Source organism: Malus domestica, chromosome 12 (genome assembly GCF_042453785.1).
Source record: "Malus domestica chromosome 12, GDT2T_hap1".
Lineage (NCBI taxonomy): Eukaryota > Viridiplantae > Streptophyta > Magnoliopsida > Rosales > Rosaceae > Malus > Malus domestica.
Genome location: NC_091672.1, coordinates 30,269,010 through 30,291,040, shown reverse-complemented (window position 1 = coordinate 30,291,040; position 22,031 = coordinate 30,269,010). Strand labels below are relative to the sequence as shown.

At 39.3% G+C, this 22,031-nt stretch overlaps 3 protein-coding genes across 7 annotated transcripts; 1 reads left to right on the top strand and 2 right to left on the bottom strand.

Moving 5' to 3' along the window:
• Positions 1-1,076: 1,076 nt before the first annotated feature.
• LOC103451046 (phosphoribosylaminoimidazole carboxylase, chloroplastic-like) lies at positions 1,077-5,969 on the bottom strand. Of its 3 annotated transcripts, none has more exons than XM_029090151.2 (17): positions 5,789-5,969; positions 5,418-5,703; positions 5,092-5,307; positions 4,882-4,993; positions 4,573-4,635; positions 4,316-4,454; positions 4,173-4,228; positions 3,961-4,034; positions 3,676-3,823; positions 3,369-3,542; positions 3,129-3,216; positions 2,921-3,037; positions 2,393-2,490; positions 2,174-2,291; positions 1,990-2,084; positions 1,694-1,800; positions 1,077-1,602 (listed from the first exon to the last, which is right to left on the bottom strand). In XM_029090151.2, exons 2-17 carry the CDS (start codon positions 5,648-5,650, stop codon positions 1,509-1,511), a joined length of 1,932 nt encoding a protein of 643 aa, XP_028945984.1. In that variant the 5' UTR covers positions 5,651-5,703; positions 5,789-5,969; the 3' UTR covers positions 1,077-1,508. The 3 variants fall into 3 exon arrangements, with proteins under 3 accessions (XP_028945984.1, XP_008388695.2, XP_017192064.2); XM_008390473.3 differs by having other exon boundaries at positions 4,316-4,438; positions 5,789-5,928; XM_017336575.3 differs by lacking the exons at positions 4,316-4,454; positions 4,573-4,635; positions 4,882-4,993; ... (1 more) ...; positions 5,418-5,703; positions 5,789-5,969 and having other exon boundaries at positions 3,676-3,882.
• A 761-nt stretch (positions 5,970-6,730) lies between these two features.
• Positions 6,731-11,983, bottom strand: LOC103451045 (myosin-binding protein 1-like). 2 transcript variants are annotated; one of them, XM_029090149.2, is made up of 4 exons: positions 11,580-11,983; positions 9,529-10,755; positions 7,805-9,355; positions 6,731-7,412 (listed from the first exon to the last, which is right to left on the bottom strand). In XM_029090149.2, exons 2-3 carry the CDS (start codon positions 10,607-10,609, stop codon positions 7,827-7,829), a joined length of 2,610 nt encoding a protein of 869 aa, XP_028945982.1. In that variant the 5' UTR covers positions 10,610-10,755; positions 11,580-11,983; the 3' UTR covers positions 6,731-7,412; positions 7,805-7,826. The 2 variants fall into 2 exon arrangements, with proteins under 2 accessions (XP_028945982.1, XP_070665597.1); XM_070809496.1 differs by having other exon boundaries at positions 6,731-7,523; positions 11,580-11,827.
• A 4,544-nt stretch (positions 11,984-16,527) lies between these two features.
• On the top strand, positions 16,528-20,634 carry LOC103451044 (uncharacterized). 2 transcript variants are annotated; one of them, XM_008390469.4, is made up of 2 exons: positions 16,528-16,967; positions 18,058-20,634. In XM_008390469.4, exon 2 carries the CDS (start codon positions 18,177-18,179, stop codon positions 20,424-20,426), a length of 2,250 nt encoding a protein of 749 aa, XP_008388691.2. In that variant the 5' UTR covers positions 16,528-16,967; positions 18,058-18,176; the 3' UTR covers positions 20,427-20,634. The 2 variants fall into 2 exon arrangements, with proteins under 2 accessions (XP_008388691.2, XP_008388692.2); XM_008390470.4 differs by having other exon boundaries at positions 16,631-16,967; positions 17,988-20,634.
• Positions 20,635-22,031: the final 1,397 nt, after the last annotated feature.

Below are 22,031 nucleotides of genomic sequence, written 5' to 3'. Positions count from 1 at the left end.
AGAAGAAAAACTTGTGTAATCCTCCAAGGGTATTTCTTTTTATTTTGTTGAGTCACACACCATGTGTACAATTTGTATGACACGTGGCATATGCCATGTATGCCTTGACACGTCAAAATTTTAATGCGTTGGTGAACATTTATTTCACCACAATTTCGATGTCTACACTATGTATCTTCCTTTCGATAAATTTCCTGGCATGATATATGTTCATTAAAACCATGGGATGTTCTCTTACCTTCACTTCCTCCTCAAATTCACTGGGACGCGTCCCACAAAGCCACAGACGTCGGACAGGATCAATAACCATTTCTCTGGTGTAACAGCATTCTTTATAAAGTACATGACATGATCAGAAACATATGGACGAGCACAGTACCCGTAGTATTTCTACTACCTTGAGGTATTGATGAGGGCATTTGGCAACTTTCTTCAACATTTCTGTAATTTCCAATGTCCAGGATCATTTCGGATTTTTGATCTCCTTTTTACTAGTTCTTTGCTTCTTTTTAGTACTAACTCTTAAATTTTGGTTAGTTAAAACATGTCTTGTTCGGTTAAAAAACTTATGATAAACTACTTAAAAAGTACATTAGACTCACTAATTGCAAGATTTGAGAATTCAACGTGGTTAATCATGTCCATAAAAAAAAACATAGACAATCTCATTGCTACCCTATCAAAAATATTAATCCATTGCTTGATCATGTCCAAAATCAAAGGTACTACGTAATGAGAAAATATTGCTTAAAGTTAACAACATTTTCAATTGATTTCCTTCAAATTCTACAGTTTCTAGGAAGAACTTAACGAAGTTAAGCTTTCATTAGAGTGATATGACAAATTAATCATGAACTTATTAACGGAGTAATAGGTGCCAAAGTACCCAAAATAACACTAAACAGAAGTCATGACCTATTTTGAATGGAAAACTTAACGGAATTAAAATAAGATAACAAATTAATGATTTCAAAAAGTTAATATAACAAATCACTTAAAATTTTATTTCATATGTCAAATTGAAAAAGTTTTTAAGTTCATAAGACAATTTTTTTTTTTTAAATTCCAAATGTAAATTAAAGGAAAACGCACCCAAACTACTTCAAAAATCAAAATGGAAGTTACAAGAAATACAAAACCATCCCTTTTCGTCACAAGATGAAGACTGATCAAAATTAGAAGATACACAAATCTTATACTGTTACAAACATAAATAGAAGGCTTCATCTGCCCCCTGCCGGAGTCGTCTTTTCCTCGTACTTCTTTCCCGATTTGACCTCAATCCGAACAATGTCAACTGATGTTCGTAAGCAAAATCATTCCACATTTTTTCAAAAACATCCTTCTGTTCATTTTTCTGCGACTAAATAAGCTGTCAGATATTCTTTTGCACATCTCTTTGTTGGAATTCAACTAGATACTATGTTTAATAGCATATTCAGGAAACTCCGACTTCAAGAGAAAGTGAAACTGCAAAAATTCAACAGATATTTGTAGTTTCTCCGACTTCAAGGATTCAAATAAGACTCCCAACCATCTCTCTGTAGTTTCTCTGCCTTTGTCAAAACTTCGTCCCGTGTGTCTTCTTGATATTGGGTCATTCTGCACTCGAGTTCAATTACCTCGTTAGAAAATGCAGGCAACCGAATACAAAAAATTTAAACCAAGACGTAATCAAGTGAAAGAACCCTACCTTGATACTAGATCAGCATCACAAACACCCAATATCCGAACTGCCAGCAAACCAGCATTGGTGGCATTGTTTACAGCTACTGTTGCAACTGGGACCCCTCTCGGCATCTGCATAATGTACACAGATACAAAATAACTTTCCTGACAAGTCATAAAAACTCACTAGTACCAACAATAGAACCAAACCCACATACTATTCTTGTCAAACAGTATAGAAAATTGCAGCAATGAAAAGAAAAATGGAACAAAGCATAAGTTTATAGGGAAAAAAGCAGAACAATCTGAAATAATATGTACCTGCACAATGGATAAAAGAGAATCGATTCCATCCAATGTAGAAGCGCGCACAGGGACACCAATAACGGGCAAAGGAGTGAGGGCAGCTACCATGCCTGCAAAACTCAAGCGGCAGTTCAGTTAACCCCATATAATGTATACTGCACCAGACGAATTTGTTTGAAGCATAGTTTATATGACTCGCCTGGCAAGTGAGCTGCCCCACCAGCACCAGCAATGATGACCTGAATGCCTCTCTCCCGAGCAGACAAGGCATAAGAATACATCAATTCAGGAGTTCGATGTGCTGAAACTATTCTCACCTGGAAATTATATCACATTAACATCATATAGTAATAAAAGGCATAGCTCACAACTAACGGGTGATCAATTGACAGTGAACAGTAACATGTGAAAAGCAAACCTCATTAGGTACTCCAAACATATTCAAAATCTTTGCAGCATCTTTCATAATAGGAAGATCTGAATCAGAGCCCATTACGATACCAACACGCGGTGTGACTGCATTTGTTAAAAAGCAAAATGAAGGTGATTTGAAGATAAAAAAAGTTTATTCTGATTAAAAAATTGCTAAGACCATTAAAGTACAATGAAATGAAAATGGATCCTATGCAGTTTGGTTTATGAAGGGGTGCAGCTACAGGCACAAGGAAAGGAAGGGAATCACCACAAGATATAAAAGGTTAATATTGTTGATAGCATGGTTGACTTGCCTTTCTTTCCCCAGACTTATTAACAAAATTCAACCATTTTCATTCCCCTTGCACTCTTCCAATTTTACAGTAAATTTTCCACAACAATGATTAGTAATTTATGAAATTTACTAGTACATGTAATAATGAAGCCAGCTAAGGTTAATACGTATAACCATATAACGACATAGGACCTGCAACCTCAGAATAATCATGTGAAACCACCCTACTACAACTACCTGCAGACTGACAATCGAATCTTTCTTCATTTAGCATCGACTCTAGAAGCTTTTCTACATTGCCCAGGGAAGGTCCAACAATGGTGATATGACCCATCTTCCGCTGCTTCCGCATTTCTGCCATATCATAAAAATAGGTGATTCTTGAGTATGAGTATGACTCAGAAATAAGCAAGACGTTGTAATATGAACATAAGCAGAATCTAACCTGGCTTATCATACCAATGAACAGTGGCCCCTGGAATACGCAATGCCCTTCCAATCAGCTGCTGAGCTAGAAGGAAACCAGATTCCCCCTGAAAACATAAAGGAGGCATGACAGCCACGAGCATTTGATTAAGTGATTTATCTTCCACGAGCATAGTGAAAACTATACTTTTTTTAGAACTAAAATCAGAAGATAAATGCTGACAGATGGTGATCACCACAGTAATGAATTGAATCTGACCTCATCTTCACCAAGTAAATTGTACATAATCGCAGCTGGAGTTTTCATCGATGGATCACCAAGTGGAAGACCAACAACAGCCCTCAAATGCTGTTCATACTGTGAAGTGTAGCAAGACTCTATTGTGTGATGACCACTATTGTGAGGTCTAGGAGCTACTTCATTTAGCAAAATCTGACAAGAAGTAAGTACATTCTTAACTTAGTTAAATGCAGCAGACTTTTAAAAGAGAACTAAAATACGTCAACCAATTGATCACGAATAAATAACCATAACAAAAAGTTGTTAAAAGAGGTAGAATTGTTACCTGATCATCCTTTGTTAAGAACAACTCAACTGCAAAGACACCAGCACCTTCTAATGAACGAACAGCTCTGGTTGCAATATCAGTGGCCAGCTTTCTGATCTTCCATGACATGTTAGCAGGTGCCTTTACAATGTGACAAATGTTTTCCCTGCAGAAATGATCCCCAAACATGCATGAACTCATCTGGCTTTATGTGGATATTATCGCCTAAATAAACAGATATGAGCAAATTAAGATCAAAGATTGGCTGGTGACAGACAATTCAAAACTCAATCTGCAGCTTACTTGTGTATTGTTTCAACAACAGGGTAGCACGCGATAGAATTGTCTCTTCCTCTTGCGACAATAACAGCCAGCTCCTACAGTTACATTGCCAAAAATGTAAGGGAAGTTTCTTTCTTATGAACTCACTCAGAATCATTTGTGTTTTGTTGGGGATTAATATGTGGTAATGTAAATCATCAAACAATGCTCATTAGTAACATCTAGAGACCAACCTTTACAAATGGGGCCCATTTCTCAACATACAAACCACGATCAAACCCTCCAAGAGCTGCAACAAATTTCGAACTATAAAAACCGCATAGCCTTTACTAGTTGAATCAACATCAATCACAATCCGTTTTGATGAACATATTACCAGTCACAGCAGATGAAAGCTCATCCTCACTCTTAGCAACAGCATTTCCACGTCCATCGTAAGCTAACCTTTTACTTTTTATCATAAGAGGATAGCCAAAGAGGTCCCCTGCTCTCTTGGCACCTTCAAGATCATCTATCTGCCTTAGCCACATTTTACAGTAAATAATATATAATCTTGCGCTCTCTAATAGAAAGCAAATTTACAAATATCACTTATGCTAATACTTCAATCAGATGGAGAAATGAGTAACAAACCTGCATGAATTCAGGAAGGGGAATATCATGCTTTGAAAAATGAACCTTTTGGAGATACTTATCCTGTTACATTCAAAACACGAGCCAATGCTTAACACACTACAAAAGAACAATGCAGTGATACATGGAATGTCGCAACACATCAATACAAGGGTAAAATTTTATGCCTAAAATGTGAATGTTCCTTGGGACGAATGAAATACATAAAACAATCTGTCCAAATGGATGAATGTTTGTAACATACTAACTTTCACATGCATTGACGGGGTAATAAAAAATAAAAAGCAATCTCGAAAGGAATACACAAACCTGAATTATTCTGATCGTAGAGGCTTTGGGTTGGCAATCCACTCCTTGCTGCTCAAGCTTCTCCAAAGTCTCCACATCCACATGCTCAATTTCCACAGTCAGCACTCCACACCTAACTACCACTATTACGATTACCCTCCATACATAATATTTCCAACTACACAAAACAGCAAAACATAAAATTGGATTACAAGAACATAAAATCTTCACCTCTTCGCGAATTCCTGGACCGTTGCGCTATCATCGAAGCTTCCAACCATATGATGATGGGCAATCTCACTAGCTGGGCAGTTCTCTTGTGGGTCCAGTACCATCACTTTAATCGCCATTTGCGAAGCTGCTTGGCAGAGCATCCGACCCAGTTGGCCTCCTCCAAGAACACCAACAATCACATCAGCAACTCCATGAACGGCTGCATCATCTCTCCTGCACAACAAATATGCAAATTCTACACATATATTCGAACTCTCTTCCACTTTACTTAAAAATCGTTGCTTTACATAACTTGAAACGAATTCCGGGAAACGACCATTTACCCAGAAGTCAGTTGAGGGTCACGTGACGCTCGGCAGGCGAGGACTGGATTGCGCTTCGTTTGGAACTGCTGCTTGAGCGAGAGAGAAGAAGAAGCAGAAGTGAGAAGCAGCTTGTGCTTTTCCATGGAGCAGGAGAATGCGGTTTTGGTTTTCGGCGAGGCCAAACACGGCCTGAACTCGAAATCCGGCGACGCGAAGAGGGAGTCACAGCAGCTAGAGCTCTGCTGAAGCATTTTAGAGGGAGTAAACTACCCTTCTCTCCTTCTACCTCTATCTCTACTTGTCCCTGTCAAAGAAAGATTATACAGATTTCATGACCAAAATCAAAAGGGAAGAAGATAGGAGATTTTGGATTTCAGTTTTGATCTTACGTCGGTTGGCGACGACCAAAATCAAGGGGAGCCGGCTGGTTGTGACATGGGAGGTGGCTGGTGGTTACAGGAAAGGCGGCGGCGGTGATGGGTTAAAGGGTGGGGAAGATGGATTGGGTCACGATAGAAAATGAAAATATGGGAAAGATAGAGATGGGATAGTAGACGATTTTAACAATTTCGATTCATGTAAATTAGTAAACGATTTTAATACATCAATGTCATTTTTATTTCGATTTCGATTTTAGACAATTTAAGTAAACAATTTCAATAGAAATCTGATTCTGATTCTACTTATTTCCAATTCTTCTTCAATTCAATTTCTTTTCAATTCAATTCCCCTCAATCTGATTACGGATTAATAAACGAGCTTTATGACTTTTACTCGAAAGATAATGTAACAATCAATTTAAAATTATATTTTGTAAATCAAATGACCGAAAGAATAATGATAGGAGATTGTTGATTTAAATTATATTTTATAAATTATATGACGTAGTTGTTTATATATTTTAAAAGCTGAAGGGCCTATACATACAAAGTCCCGTTTTCTAATACAGCCAAGCATTATCCATATTCAAAGAATTTAATTCCTCACCCTTTTAGTGTTTATTAAAAAAAAAAAAAGAATTTAATTGATTCTCGATGTGAATTTTGTCAATTTAGGTTGACTTCTATTGACTCCGAATAGACTAGAAATGAAAATTTTATATGAAGATGAATAAAAGTGTGACCTGAAGCCAACAAGGCTCCTAACTTTGCGAGAGTCGCAGGATGAACATCTATTATACACACTTTTACTCTTGTTGTACAAAGAGACTATTTTCAAGGCTTGAACCATAAACTTTTGGTCACAAAAGAGTAACTTTACTATTGCATCAAGACTCGCCCCGCTCTCTATATGAAGATGAAGATGAATATGAAAAAAAATAAACTATGAAATTGCACAAAACGAAATGACATCAATCTTTTTATTGATACTTCACAGTTTTACACACTAGAATCACCCGTTTTACATTTAAATCACTCATCCACTCCATATAAAACCAAAAAAAAAGGTGAAAAAAATTAAAAACCAAAAAACAAAACAAAGAAAAATAAAACAAACCCGCTCAAACTCTAATTAGTAAAAATAATAAAATTTAAAATGAAAAGCTCACCAAATCTACATATTTCCAAGGTAAAATGTGAAATATGTCAGACCCAAAACATGAGAAATGTTTTAGTGTGCCGGGGAACATGTCTAGTAAACCAAGTGTGAAAAAATATATATATATTTTTTTTAAATTTCCAACTAATTGTATTAGTATACTTGGTGCACCAAATTATTTCCGGCACACAGAAAAATCTATCCACAAAAGGTGGTGGAAGGGAGAAAAACGACCAACTGTATAGTATAAGGGAGGGACTCAACTCCTATCATATTCTTTTTGTCGACTGTGGAGGGAAAAAAAAGCTATATTACTGTACACCTGCTACGCCAAATCTTCGAGGGTAGTGATTTTCAAACTCCCGTTTTCTCAATTTGTGCTCCTCCCGTTTCTTTTGTCCCTCGATTGTTCTTTGATTTATTCACTCCAAAGACTAGACAAAACAGAGAAGAGTGAAAACTACTACTCGCCACCTGACATAGAACAATGTACATATTAGGGAAAAGGGAAAAACTTTCTAAATTTATTCGACACGAACATAACTGCAATACTTGTGTTATCCATGCATTATGTTTCTCGTGAGTCTGTAAATTGAAACGAAACAGCTGTTGACAGACCTAGCTATGTACTCGGAAGAGATATAAGATACGCTGGCAAGACTAGGACGTGCTTTTAAAATAGCTAAAAGCGTTTTTGATGAAAATGTTTTTGAAACCAATCCGTAAAAATGCAGGTGAATCCTGAAAAGGCACTCGAAGTACTTCCTTCAAGTGTTTTTGGAACCCAAAAACATATTCTTTAAAAGCGCTTTCAATCATTTTAAAAGCACTAAACGAGCACTATGATGTTTGAATAAGGAAATCACCTTTTGTTATGGCGTTGCAGACTCAAGCTGATGTTTGATCACTTCTTATCCCGATTTTTCGTAATTCCCCCAGGTAAGAAGCTATATCTTGAATGAACGTCAGTCCCTCCTCACCGTATCTAAGCGACTTAATCGTGTGTTCAAGAAACTCTCGGTCTGCCTCGAGTGTCTTCAACCTCTTAAGCACATTGGAACTCAGGACCCGGAGAGAAGCTAAATCTATCACTTGACAGAGATCTGCAGAGTTTGGCTCGCTGCTATGAATTTCACACTGTCCCTTGCCGTTTGACAGAGGGTTTTCAAGTGAATCAGTATGTCCCGACGATGATACAGACACTTCATGTTGCACTGGCAGGTCATTCTCTCGTTTTGCAACAGCTTCTTGGGAGCCTCCATTTTCAGAACAATCACCTTTGGACGAATCCGAGTTTATCCCATTGGTAGAGAACAAAGAAAGTGACTTCTCTAAAATCTCTAGATATTGTAAGATTTGTTTCTTCTCATCTTCGAAATCCAAAAGTGAAGTTTTTACACTACCACCGTCCTCATCACCAAAAGTAGTCGCGGCTCCTTCAACTTTGCTGTGTGTACGAGGCTTTCCATTATCCACGTGTTTATGTACACTTGAACTGTGTTCCATGTTGCTTGATTCGGAATGATCAATCCCAATATCCCTTGCCTGGATATCACCAGTTGTCTCTGCTATATTAGCGAGCATCGATTCATTGGGATACTTATTCCTATACAATTCCAGCTCCTCTTCTAGATCTTGTATCTCCTTCTCTTTCTCGACAAGAAGGTCTTCTGTCTTTTGCAGCGCTTCGTTATCATACTCGGCTTGCTCTTCTATCATTCTTAGCTGCTGGAGTGCTTCCATATGGAGCGCTGCTTTCTCCTCTTGCAATCTCGTAATCATGGCCATTGCTTGATCTGAAGCAATTGCAGAAGCATTTCTTTCTTCCTCCAACTCCTTATACAAAGCGCTCATAATTTTCTTATCATGCTCAACCTGCCGCTTTAATCGATCAAACATACTCTCACCCTCAATTTCACTGACAATGCTCCCGTCCAGAGACAGCCCAGACTCATTTCTTTCAAGTGAGATCCTCTTGTTAAGTATCTGCATTCCAAAAGAATTGGAAATATCGGAAGCTTTCAAATCACCACTATTTGCAGACAATCTCGGACTCATTACTCTTCCACTATTTGCAGACAATCTCGGACTCATTGTGCTTGTTGATTGCTCAAGCCCTCGATTAGCAGATAATTGTGACAGCAAGACCTTCAAATCTTCACTAACTTTTGAAGAGTCCTTCCCAATCCATTTTTCTGCAACCCCACCAGACAAATGCTTTCCTTTACTAACAACAACAAGCTTATAAGCATCACCAAGATCTAGAACATTGGTTACTTGCTCATCAGCATTGCTTGAAACGGGGTTTGTTTCCACACCTGTTTCAGATGTTGTAAGTGGCCCGACTTCTCCCTTGTACAATTCCCCAGATTCCACCACAGATGTTTGATCAATTTCACAAGTTCCAGTAACGTCAACTGAGAGAAACCACCACAGACAAGAATGATGATTGTGAAGTTAATTTACTGCAGTAAACAATGGGAGCTTAATGCAGAAGCATGTCATACAAGAAGCAATAATATGTTGAATTCAGAGAGGATAAAATTAGTGAAATCAAGACAATAGGAAATTGAAAAAAGTTCAAACTCACTTCTTTGTTTTGATACTTCAATTGGGGGTTTTATTGCACTTGATGATGGAGGTGGATTGTCAACAACGGGTCCAGTTGACGCAGGGCCATCAGCCTTGCTCTCAACTTGTTGCCAGTTAAGTTCCTCCAGTCCATGGGAAATAGCTACAGTAGATGCCACAGATGTACTACCGTGGGACATAAGATCAACTTGTACCTCTGACACCAAAACTGGAGGCTCAGGAACAGATGTTGGATCTCTCGGAGCTGGAGTAATAACGCGAGGCTCAACATATTGAGCAGATAAATCTTTCTTGCGATCGTGGCTTTCATGAATCAAAGCACTCCCATCATCATCATCGTCAGAATAATGAACTTCCGATTCAGTATCAGAATTAACCTTGAGCTCGGTATATCCAACATGAGATAAAGGGTGTAGCCCGCTGTCTCGAATATGAGTGGTTCTCACTGACATAGATGGTTCATCTTGTTTCCTCAGTTCTTTATGATTACGTTCAATAACATGAGAGGCGGGCACATCAAGTTCAGCCTCAGATTCTAAAATCTTTTTCTGAATCAACTTTTGAGAATCCCCCTGAGAAATCCACGGCTGATTGCAACAAGAACAAAATGTTCTGCTCGAAGAGCAAGGATTATGACCCCCAAGTAATGGATCCTGATCGAAATCAAATTTAGGATCATCCCCCAACTTACCCACCAGTAATCTGTATGTCTCAGCATTGGATCTATTAATTGTTGCAAATGAGAAGAGGCAACTCTCACACATTCCATGAACATCTACAAGCTTATTGTGAGCGCGGCAAAGAACTAACGAAGAAATCTCTGACTTATGATTGCCGCAGAACAGGTCCCAATAATAACCACGTTTTTCCTTGCCCAAAACATGATCAATTCTTGAACACAGCAGGCAAGGCGCTCGCAATCCACAGTAATAAGCAAACTTCGTAATTATGTATGAGAATATGGCGTCAACAAACAGCACAAAAATTAGCAGCCATTCAAAAAAAGCGTATACCAAAGCTTTAGACCAATCCTGGGGGGCTTTCCGCGACAATGCAGATGAAGTCCCCGAGGCAGCCATGTGCTCGAAGAGGAAACACTCCAGTCCTTCAAATGTGAATCAGTAATCCAAGGTGAAATTCAGTAACGTTTCTCGCAGCAGACAAGGAAGATAAGGGAGATTCAGAACAATCAACGAAACAGCTAACTTAACACCGGAATCTAGGCCTGCATTACAACTTCCGTTAGCTGAGAGAGCACCACAGAACAATCTAAACATAACAAAATGATCCCTAAATTTACATTGATCGAAAATAGTTCTGAAAAGGAAACATCTTAACCCGAAAACAGAAAAGGCAAGTAAGTGACATGCATAGACAAAACATTCCTCTATGAAACACAACCTCATTTCTCACAGAAAACCCCCTTTCTCATCGAAAACCAGACAGCGAAAGAATCGATCAAATGCAGATTAAACCAATGCTAATGACCCCAAATCTTATTTCTTAACAGGATCAAACCCCACATAATCCAAAGCTTAAATTTCCATCAAAACCAGAAACTTTTGAGGGTCAACGCCTTAAAAAGCACAAATTCATATCAACAGACAGTAACCAATTAATCCCAGAAGATCAAACAAAAAAATCTGAAACAACCAATATCCAAAATTGCAGATACAATTTTACCAAAAGCAAAGATTCTAAGAAATAAAACAAAAAAACAAAAAAATTTAGAAATTAAATTTCAACACTTGAAACACCAATACCCCATCAGAAGGTTTAATGGCCTGATTCAATCTAATTAAGCAGACTTGACTTTACACAACAGAAACAAGATTATTTAACCGAAACCCAATTCAATCAGCAACAAAAATTTCAGATCATATCATTTACAATTCGAAAAGTTGACTAAAATGATCAGAAATCAAATCGCAATTAGTCTGATCAAAATCAAATAATATAAAGATTAAATATTTACGACATGAGGATCAAATAACGACAACATATCAATGTAGCAAATGGGATCAGATAACTACGAAATTAGAAACTGACCTGTTCATGTGGTGGAACCAAAGAAAGAAGTGGAATGAGTGAATTTTTCAGAACTAATGACAAAAACAAAACCAACAAACGAGTAAATGGGTTTCGTGAGAGAGTTTCCGAGAGACAGACAGCAACGAAAGGCCAACCGAAAGATTGAAGCTTTACAACAACATACGACGCACGTTGCCGTCCCACATTGTTAGAATTCAAAAGTCGGCTGACAGACGCCAAAAAGTCGGCTGCACATAAAGCAGAAAACGACACGGTACCGAAAGTGCCCACTATAAAAAGAAAAAAAAAAGATTGGATGGGCTGTTGGATCAACAGCGAGGATTTTCCCACCAAAAAAAAATACGAACAGCAAAGATTCCCAGGAAAAAAAAAATTTCTTAAAAGAGAAGAAAACGTGGATTAGAGAAGATGAGCAACGCTACTCTTATTACATTAAAGTTCTTTTTTTTTTTAATTATATTTGTATCAGTTTTTAAATAGAGATGGATCCATCAACATATGTTGTATAAAAAATGTAATAAGAGTAGCATTGTCAGAGAAAAATTGGAGGGGATAAAATCAGTAAATTGGAAAACCAGAATTGTAGCAAGAATTGAGGCCACGGATTGAAACTTTGTACTGTTGAAATGTTCCATCCACCTTATCAATGACAAAAGAAGAGTTTAAATAACCTAATTCCACTCCAATTAATACGGAAGTTTTTTGTGATAAAACCTCACACCTGACGGATTGTGCACTTAGTAATTACCAAGTTGGAGACAATATCGGTATTATTGGAAGTGAGCTATATGATCCGTCTCTCTGATAATTCTACATGGTATCAGAGCCATGAGCGGGCCTGTACCATACTACCACTTGATGGGTAGGTGTAACATCCCACATCGCCCAGGGGAGTGATCCTTAAATGTATATTCTCATCCCTACCTAGCACGAGGCCTTTTGGGAGTTCACTGGTTTCGGGTTCTGTAGGAACTCCGAAGTTAAGCAGGAAGGAGGCCAGAGCACTCCCAGGATAAGTGACCCATTGGGAAGTTGCTCGTGAGTTCCCAGAATCAAAACCGTGAGGGCGTGGTCGGGGCCTAAAGGGGACAATATCGTGCTACGGTGGTGGAGCGGGCCCGGGAAGTGATTCGTCCCGGGCCAGGATGTGACAAATGGTATCAGAGCCTAACTCTGGCCGTGGTGTGCCGACGAGAACATCGGGCCCTTAAGGGGGATGGATTGTAACATTCCACATCGTTCAGGGGGAGTGATCCTTAAATGTATATTCTCATCCCTACCTAGCACGATGCTTTTTGGGAGCTCATTGGCTTCGGGTTTCGTAGGAACTCCGAAGTTAAGCAAGTAGCGCGCGAGAGCACTCTCAGGATGGGTGATCCATTGGGAAGTTCTCGTGTGAGTTCCCAGAAACAAAACCGTGAGGCGTGGTGGGGACCCAAAACGGACAATATCGTGCTACGGTGGTGGAGTGGGCCTGAGAAGTGATCCGTCCCGAACCGGGATGTGACAAGTGGGTCCCCTTAGCCCCGCGCGATAATGGTGAGGAGCATGCTCGTACCGTACTGCCACTTGATGGTTGGGTCCCCTTAGCCTTGCGCGATGATGGTGGGTTCCTTGGTCCCGCGTATAGGGTGAGTTTCATTGGCTCCAAGTGGTTATCGATGTGTGGATCTCCCACGTGTGACCCATTAATTAGGTCCCATTTGAGGGGGCGTGTAGTATCAGAGCCAGGAGCGGGCCCGTACCGTACTGTCACTTGATGGGTAGGTATGATCCCTAAACTTAAATTTTATGATCATTGGTCATTTAACTCCTTGAAACGTGCAGCTATGGTCTTTTTTGTCAGCTCCGTTAAAACTTCTGTCACAATGAGTTACGAGCCACTCACGTGAGGCTGAATCAAGAGACAAATATTGAAAATTAAATGAAAAAATTGTATAAATGATCCATCAACTTTAACCTAATGAGAGAAATTGTCTCTTAACCTTAACCCAATTGGAACAATAGTCCCTCAACTTTAACCTAGTTGTTGTTTGGACCCAAATTTACACCATTGGTCCGAGTGATAGAGACCGTTGAATGAGCAGAATTCTATATGGTCGGATGATTCTGAATATTAAGAGGCTGTAATTTTGCACGAACTCGGCCTGTATACTTTGAGTCATTCGATCAAAGAGGCCATATTTGATATTACCATTATGTTAGGAATATATTAAATTGGTAATTATCTTATAGTTGCAGCTCGAAGAGTCAAATAAATAAAAGAAGTTGCATTGTACAAGGACTGTACATTTGGTTCGCATCCTGATCAACACGGAAAAGTGATACTTATCGAAATCCAAGGATAAGGCGACATGGATAAATGGGAGATGTGATCAAGTTGAATATTTTTTGTGTGATTGCACGGTTCCAGCACGTGGAGGCCATTAAACGTTTGGATCAGGATTTACTTGCGTAAAATATTGAGATAATGGTGGGGATTTTTAATCAGGTTGGGTAATTGCATGCAGTTGGGTCTGATCCACGCCAGAATGCGTGAAGGATTCTAAATGGTATATGCTTTTGGACGGCGCCCGACGAATTATGCTTGCATGAAGATGAAGATGTTAAATTGGAGATGGATAGCCACGTGTGATTGGATTTGGTGGAGCCATGCATGCATATCATTATTTCAAGTCAAGATGCTTATTAGCACTAATTGGTATATGCTAATATGCTATTAATTAGCACAAGATGGTTTCGTGTTGGTAAGTGATAACAATCTTTTTATTTTGCATGAGATTGTTATGAAGGAGGACTTTGATGTTGGCGGCAGCTTTACAACGCGAGCTGTCAGGATGAGGATGATACTTATAAATACAAAGTCGCAGACAACGTTTAAGGATCTCCAATTCAACACACAACTGCCATGCGCAAACTCTCTCAACAACTGAGATTTTTATTTTCTCTTTTCGCTGACACATCTTCCGTTGGCATCAACAGCACTGTGAAAGCAACCGGTGATATCTTAAGTCGGCATAGATAGCTCTGTCACCGTAGAATCAGCCGATCTCGCAGCATCTTCCGTTAGCATCAACAGCACTGCGGCGAGGACGGTTGATTACCTATCCAAGTCTCGATCGAGAAAGATTTCTGAATCTTTATTGGTTGAGGTCATCTCATCAGCATTCTCGGCGAAGTGAGGTGTTACGAGTTACTACATTCGGCACATTGAAAGCTGAATTTGATATTGAACTTCGCTAAGTTAGCAGCCTTGTCTTCAGGCTCTAGAACCCGAAGGCCAAGACATGTTCCTTCCTTGGCCACAATCGCAAGATCAAGAAGTCAGCAGCGCACCCAACGCAACATTAACAAATTTTACTCCTCGGCCGAGCTCGGCTGACGAGTTGGCACGCCCCGCATACAATCGAATGACGTAGTTAACTTACTAATTACTCGGCCTGCGCACCACGTAGGTTTGGTAGTTTTTAGGGTCAACAGTTGCATAAATGATTTTTCAAACATGACTCATTTTTTTACAAAAGTCCTGATGGAGTCGACGAAAATGATCATAGATGAGGGACTATTACTCTAATTGGGTTAAAGTTGATGGATAACTATTACAATTTTCTCTTTTATGTTTTAGCTTTTAAGGGATTTTGAAGGAAGAATTTGAGTGTTATTTTTTTGGTACGAAATAGTTTTGTTAATACTTGTTGGGAATTGTTCTTTAAAGAAACATTTTTGTTCACAAACTGTTTAGCTATAAGAAACATGTTGAAAATTTTAATAAATATCTAAAATTTCTCGAGAAAACACTTTTATAATCCAAAACAATTTCAGGGTTCATTTATAAATGTTTGTTTAAAACGTACAAAATGCAAATTCAAATGGTTTCAAGGGAGGATTTAGCGTGCAAATGAAAATGCCAAATTATAGTGAAACTATTGTACGCAGAAAAGGTGATATCGGAATGCATCCCAAAACCATAGGAAGGATTAGAAATGCCCTACATAATCATTACAAACGTAAATAAGATTAAGAGAGAAGCTGCATCTTGGAAAAATACTCATGTTTCTAGTGATGTATTCTCGCCTACAATGACATTATTACAAACCATTTGACATTTATATTCTTCGAACTTATCAAAATACAAAGATCAATGCTCCAATTTTTTAAGAAGTTTAAAGACCAATTTGATTTGAGACGGAAAAAAAGAGTAGTGCTATTCACATACTTATTTTTATCTGCTACATATTTTTTTTATTTATCAATTTCTATCTTTTGATCATGGTTAGTTTATTCGACTCGACGGTCAAAACTAAAAAAGTGTCTGAAAGGTAAAAATGAGTGTGCCGATTTATTTCACCGCCTGAAAAAAGTTATATTTTACACTAAGGGGAGGGGTAGTCGGCTAAGCCACACAACATGCAACCTAATTTGGTACCGAATTCGACATCCACAAGATTCGAATATAAAACCTCTTACTTACAAGTAAAGAGGAATACCAGTAGTGAATGGTGCGACACATGCACAAATTATCAGGCCATACATGTGATTCGATAGATCATATCAACGACGTATTTAGGTGTTTATATTGAGTACGTGTTCTTACTGCAAATTTGTATCATGAGTCCATCCATTAGGCCACAATTACAAAGAGCTCATTTGGATATACTTTCAAAATGATTGAAAACTCTTTTAGTGAAAATGTTTTTAGAACAAATCCTTAGTAAAAATGCAAGTAAACCTAAAAAAGCACTTAAAGTGCTTTCTGAAGGAATCACATAACTGATGCTTTTTGTAGAAAGCACTTTAAATGCCTTTAAAACCTAAAAAGATTTTTTCTAAAAACACTTTCAATCATTTTCAAATTACATTCAGACGAGCTCTTTATTTTTCTTTTGTGTGTTCCTTTTGCCATTCCGGGTAAGGCAAAGCCAATCTAAACCAAGTAGGGCAAAACAGGAATTCGAAAAAACCATTCCCAATTTCTTTGACCTAAATACCCCCTTTTTTTCTCAAAGCCCTCATACCTGTATTTCCCTTCTCAACCCTAAACATACACTGCCTCTTCTGCCCCTGTAATTCCCAATCTCTCTTCCTCTCCTTCTTGCCCTTCACGATTTTCTCCACAATTTACCCGCCAATTTCCTTCCACTCCGTCTTTTCAAATTGTCGTTGTTTTTTGCCCCTTTTTTCTTCTGCAACCTCTGTTTCTCTTCTTCCTGCAATTCCAAGACCTCGACTTTCGAGCTCGATCCGCCTTCTGCAGCTTCGGGATTTCGATTCTTGGTGTTTTGAGTAAAACCCAGTTCGTCTTTTTGTTGATTTGATCGATTTGATCGATTTTGAAGATGAGCTTGTGAATTTAATTGGCTGGAGCTAGGGTTTGGATAATTTCAGGTACCTTTTTGCTTGATTTACACTGTTGAGAGCTTTTATTTTGTGGGTTTTCTTTGATGGGTCTGTGTTGTTTGGAGTTTATTTCAATTTTTCGAAAGTTGATTAATATTTGAAAGTTTAATGAATATGATCGTTTATTTCTTGAGTGGCATTTTAATGGTAGTGTTATTTTGTGTTAAATTAGCTTGTTTTGCTGTTAATTTGGGATTAACGATTGGTCTGGTTGAAAGATTATTGCTTTGGCCTCACTGTCCATGATGATTTGTGAATGAGATAAATATGTTGATTCTGTGGTTACTGTTCTTGTATGAAGTAAGAGTTACTGTTCTGTGATTTGTGAATGAGATAAATATGTTGACTCTGTGGCTGGGAAAATGTTTCAAAGCAAGGGGGAGGGGAGTTCAATTATAGATTTTTTGATTATTTATGTTTCGGTTTGAAGAATGCAAGCTTGGTTTATATAATGTCCAGGGCATAGGTGAGATACCCGAGTGACGCTTGTGCTGTAAGAGATCTAGAATGTGAAAGGCTTAGTTAGACTTTTCGATTTCATTTGTTTTTATACTGTTCTCAGCAGAAGCAGAGGAGATACTTGGTTTGTCTGACTGGTTTAGATCTCCAATAGCCACGGTTGTATGTTTTAAATGTGTCGGGGTAAAATGTCGTGGCAATTTTTGGTTTGATGTAAATTTGGTATAAGCATCTGAAAGGTGGGTTGTTCAGTCTGGTATGTTGTGTTCATGAATCTGGCTTGGGTTGTGTGTATATATATTTTATGGTATTATTATGACAAATTGGTGCACCAACGTATAAATTTCTTCTACTTTCTTTGTCTTTTCAATTGCATTGCTTCTGATCACGGTTTAGGCATTTGTTTGTAGCTGTTACTTGCTTTGGAGGCATGCAGATTTGAGAAGTGAAAGAATGTGTTGAAATTGCTGACTGTTTGTCTTGCTAAGTGTGTTTTTCATATTTTCCATATTTATTGTATTATTTTCTTGTGTATGGAGATGTGTGCAGATTCAGAGTTGATGCTTGATGTGATAGAGGCATGTGAATCTTTACTGACCGTAGTTATATTGATTTGTAGACATGCTTTAGTACAGTTTGAAAGGCAGTGCTTCCAACTATAAATTGGTTGTTTCTTTGGGGGACTGTGGAGCTATTGCTGTCTTTGTTATACCTAATACAGCGGGTTTGACTTCTTTGATGGCTAACCACGATTTGATGCTTGGGCAAAGTCACAATTTAGCGCTTGGGCAGAATCAGCAAGTACTGGGCCACAATCATAACATAGGACTTGGGCAAAATCATGATTTTCAATTGGGACAGTCTAGTGAGCATCATTTGGGTTTGGGACAGGCCCATGACCATGACGTGGGTTTAGGGCACGCTGATCATGAATTGGGTTTAGGACAGAGCCATGACCAAGAAGGGGATGATGGTCACAGCTATGGGCATGATAACGAGTTAGGTGTGGATCAGAAACCTAATCATGATGACCATGAAATGGCTCTTCCTACTCAGAACCATAATATGGTCTTAGAGAACAATGAACTGGCCGTCTCAGAGGGCCAAGAACTTGATGAAAATATGGAACTGTCTATGGTTCAAAATAATGAAATGGGGATAGAATCTGCCCATGGTTTGAGTATCCAGGAATCTGATTTTGCACTCAGCCCCAGTCCTGTGATTCAGGCCCGTATGGCGCATGTAAATCCCAATTATGAATTGTCAGTGGGGCAAGAGTTCCCTGATGTCAAGAGCTGCCGGAGGGCACTAAGGGATACTGCTATTGCTTTACACTTTGAAATGCAGACTATTAAATCTGACAAGACTCGCTTCACTGCCAAATGTGCCACTGAGGGATGCCCATGGCGTATTCATGCTGCAAAGCTTCCTGGAGTTCCAACTTTCACAATCAGGACCATCATTGATAATCATACATGTGGAGGAATTTCTCATCTTGGCCATCAGCAAGCCTCAGTTCAATGGGTTGCAAATTCTGTGGAGCAACGGCTTAGAGAGAACCCTAATTACAAGCCAAAGGAGATACTGGAGGAGATTCACCGAGTTCATGGTATCACCTTATCATACAAGCAAGCTTGGCGAGGCAAGGAGCGTATCATGGCTGCAATGCGTGGTTCCTTTGAAGAAGGGTATCGCTTGCTTCCACAATATTGTGAACAGCTTAAACGGACAAACCCAGGGAGTATTGCATCCGTCTATGCATGCGTGGATGATAACAGCTTCCAACGCCTCTTCATATCATATCAGGCATCAATTTATGGTTTCCTGAATGCTTGTCGGCCCCTCCTTGGACTTGATAGGACATATTTGAAAAGTAAGTATCTGGGAACTTTGCTTCTTGCGACCGGTTTTGATGGTGATGGTGCTCTCTTTCCTCTGGCATTTGGGGTTGTTGATGAGGAGAATGATGATAACTGGATGTGGTTTCTTTCTGAACTTCATAATCTGCTTGAGATTAATACAGAAAATATGCCTAGGCTTACAATTTTGTCAGACAGGCAGAAGGGCATTGTAGATGGAGTTGAAGCAAACTTTCCCACTGCTTTTCATGGATTTTGCATGCGTCACTTGAGTGATAGCTTCCGCAAAGAGTTTAACAATACAATGCTTGTTAATCTTTTATGGGAGGCTGCTCAAGTTCTCACTGTTATAGAATTTGAAGCAAAAATTTTGGAGATTGAAGAGATATCACAAGATGCTGCATATTGGATTCGGCGAATTCCACCTCGCTTGTGGGCTACTGCTTATTTTGAGGGAACAAGATTTGGGCATTTGACAGCTAACGTAGTTGAATCTCTAAATGCTTGGATATTGGAGGCGTCGGGGCTTCCAATCATTCAGATGATGGAATACGTCAGAAGGCAGCTGATGACTTGGTTCAATGAGCGTCGAGAGATCAGTATGCAGTGGACATCGATTCTTGTGCCCAGTGCAGAGAGACGTGTTTTGGACGCTGAAGAGCGTGCACGCACTTATCAGGTCCTTCGTGCTAATGAGGCTGAATTTGAAGTTATATCCCATGAAGGGACGAACATAGTGGACATTCGAAACCGTTGCTGCCTTTGTCGGGCCTGGCAGCTTTATGGTTTGCCATGTGCACATGCCGTTGCAGCACTTAAATCGTGCAGGCAGCAAGTCAACCGATTTACAGAGAGCTGCTTCACAGTCACCACCTATCGGAAGACATACTCACAAACAATACATCCTATTCCAGACAAGTCCCTCTGGAAGGAGTTATCCGAGGGAGATCCAAATGGGAGCATGATTGTTGATGTTCTAATCAATCCACCTAAGTCCCTCCGCCCACCAGGACGGCCGAGAAAGAAGCGTGTCCGAGCAGAAGACCGTGGCCGTGTGAAGCGAGTGGTGCATTGTAGTCGGTGCAATCAAACCGGCCACTTTAGGACGACTTGTGCGGCCCCCATCTAGATTGTGTCACTGCTTGGAGATTAGTTGCTGCTGCTATACAATCTGAGTACGTCCCTCGTTTGTGCAAAGGAATTCTTGCTTTGTGATTATTTATGTAGTTTTTGTTAGTTAGTTCGGTAATTATATAGTGTATTTCGTGGAAGTTATATGGATATCCTGTCATAATATGAATGTTATTAACACCAATAATTTTCAACGTTGACGGTGATATCATGGTGTTTGTATCACTGGTTATACACTTTGAGATTTTGCCGTGCCAAAAGGGAGCAACAAGCCTTGGTGCAGTCCTAAATTTGTAGGGCCTGTTAGCACATGTTGGCTCGTATCCCAGTTCTCTTTTGCAGGGCTCGTATTAGTACGAGAGATTCTTGTGTGCAGATGCCTGTATAGGGCGGTAGACTTGAAGAGGTGGGTGAAATGTGTAGGGTTGGGTGTTACCAAATACGAGGATTTCCCTCTTTTTTGAGAAGGGATGGACCACTGACGTGGCACAAGGGACCAAATCCAAGAATTTCTCCTTGACTACGCCCAACTTAAAAATTTAAGAAAACTAAACAAAACGTGAAATACAAGACTGATAACAATCATGGTCCAAAGAACCTTTATTGTTATGTAATGTAACTTCTATGTTAATCTTAAGGAAGTCAGTTGGCTTAAAAAATGCCACCATTTTTCTCTAGGTCATAAACAATCAAGAAATTGGACTGAGCAAAGTTTCCATTAATACCATGATCCCAAGGGACACTTTGCATTGCAAAGTAAAAAATCTCGGCTCATTTCGAAAGAAATTTTAAAATGGTTGAAAGTGCTTTTAATGAAAATGTTTTTTAAATCTATTTTTAATAAAAATGTAAGTGAACCCTGACAAAACACTTAAAGTGCTTCCTACACGAATCACATAATCTTTTGGTGGAATGGATGCTTGTATTGGTGTTAAACTTCACATCAGCACCCTCAAAAGTGCACAATCAGTATTGGCCCTTTCAGATTATTCTTGCCCTTGGAGCAAAGCTGAGTTCCCAAACATGGATCAATTCCAATTGGGGTCATCGGAATCTGACTCCTCTTACTTCCGCCACCAAACAATCATAAAAATCTTGCGAATTAGGGTTGGAGGCGTGCCAGTGTCCATGAACATGTTGCCTTTTGAAACATTGCCTGAAGAACTAAAAGGCACACTAATCCCCTGTGGGCTTACAAAATATGGAGTCTTGTCTTCTTTGGTAACCAAAGGCGTCGAAACCACACCGTCACCAAATTTAGCGTTATGGAAGGAAGAATGGGAGGATCGGTATGAAACTACTGATTCTCTCAATTTAAAGTCGGCAGTATTTTCCCGAGAGTACTGGGTAAGAATCGGTAGCTTCCTACCAATCCTCCCATTCTTCAAAATATGGAGTCTTGTCATCTTCAAAGGCGTTGTAACCACACCGTCCCAATTACTTCACTATCTTTCCCAAGATTGAGGTAGGTTTATTGACACGCCCCGATCCCAATGTCCAGGGGATATCGGGATGGCCACGTACTGGCCGAGGACACCCGAGGGTAACGCAAGTCATTTAATGAATGCATATGCTGAGAACATGTGAAACATGCATGTAAATT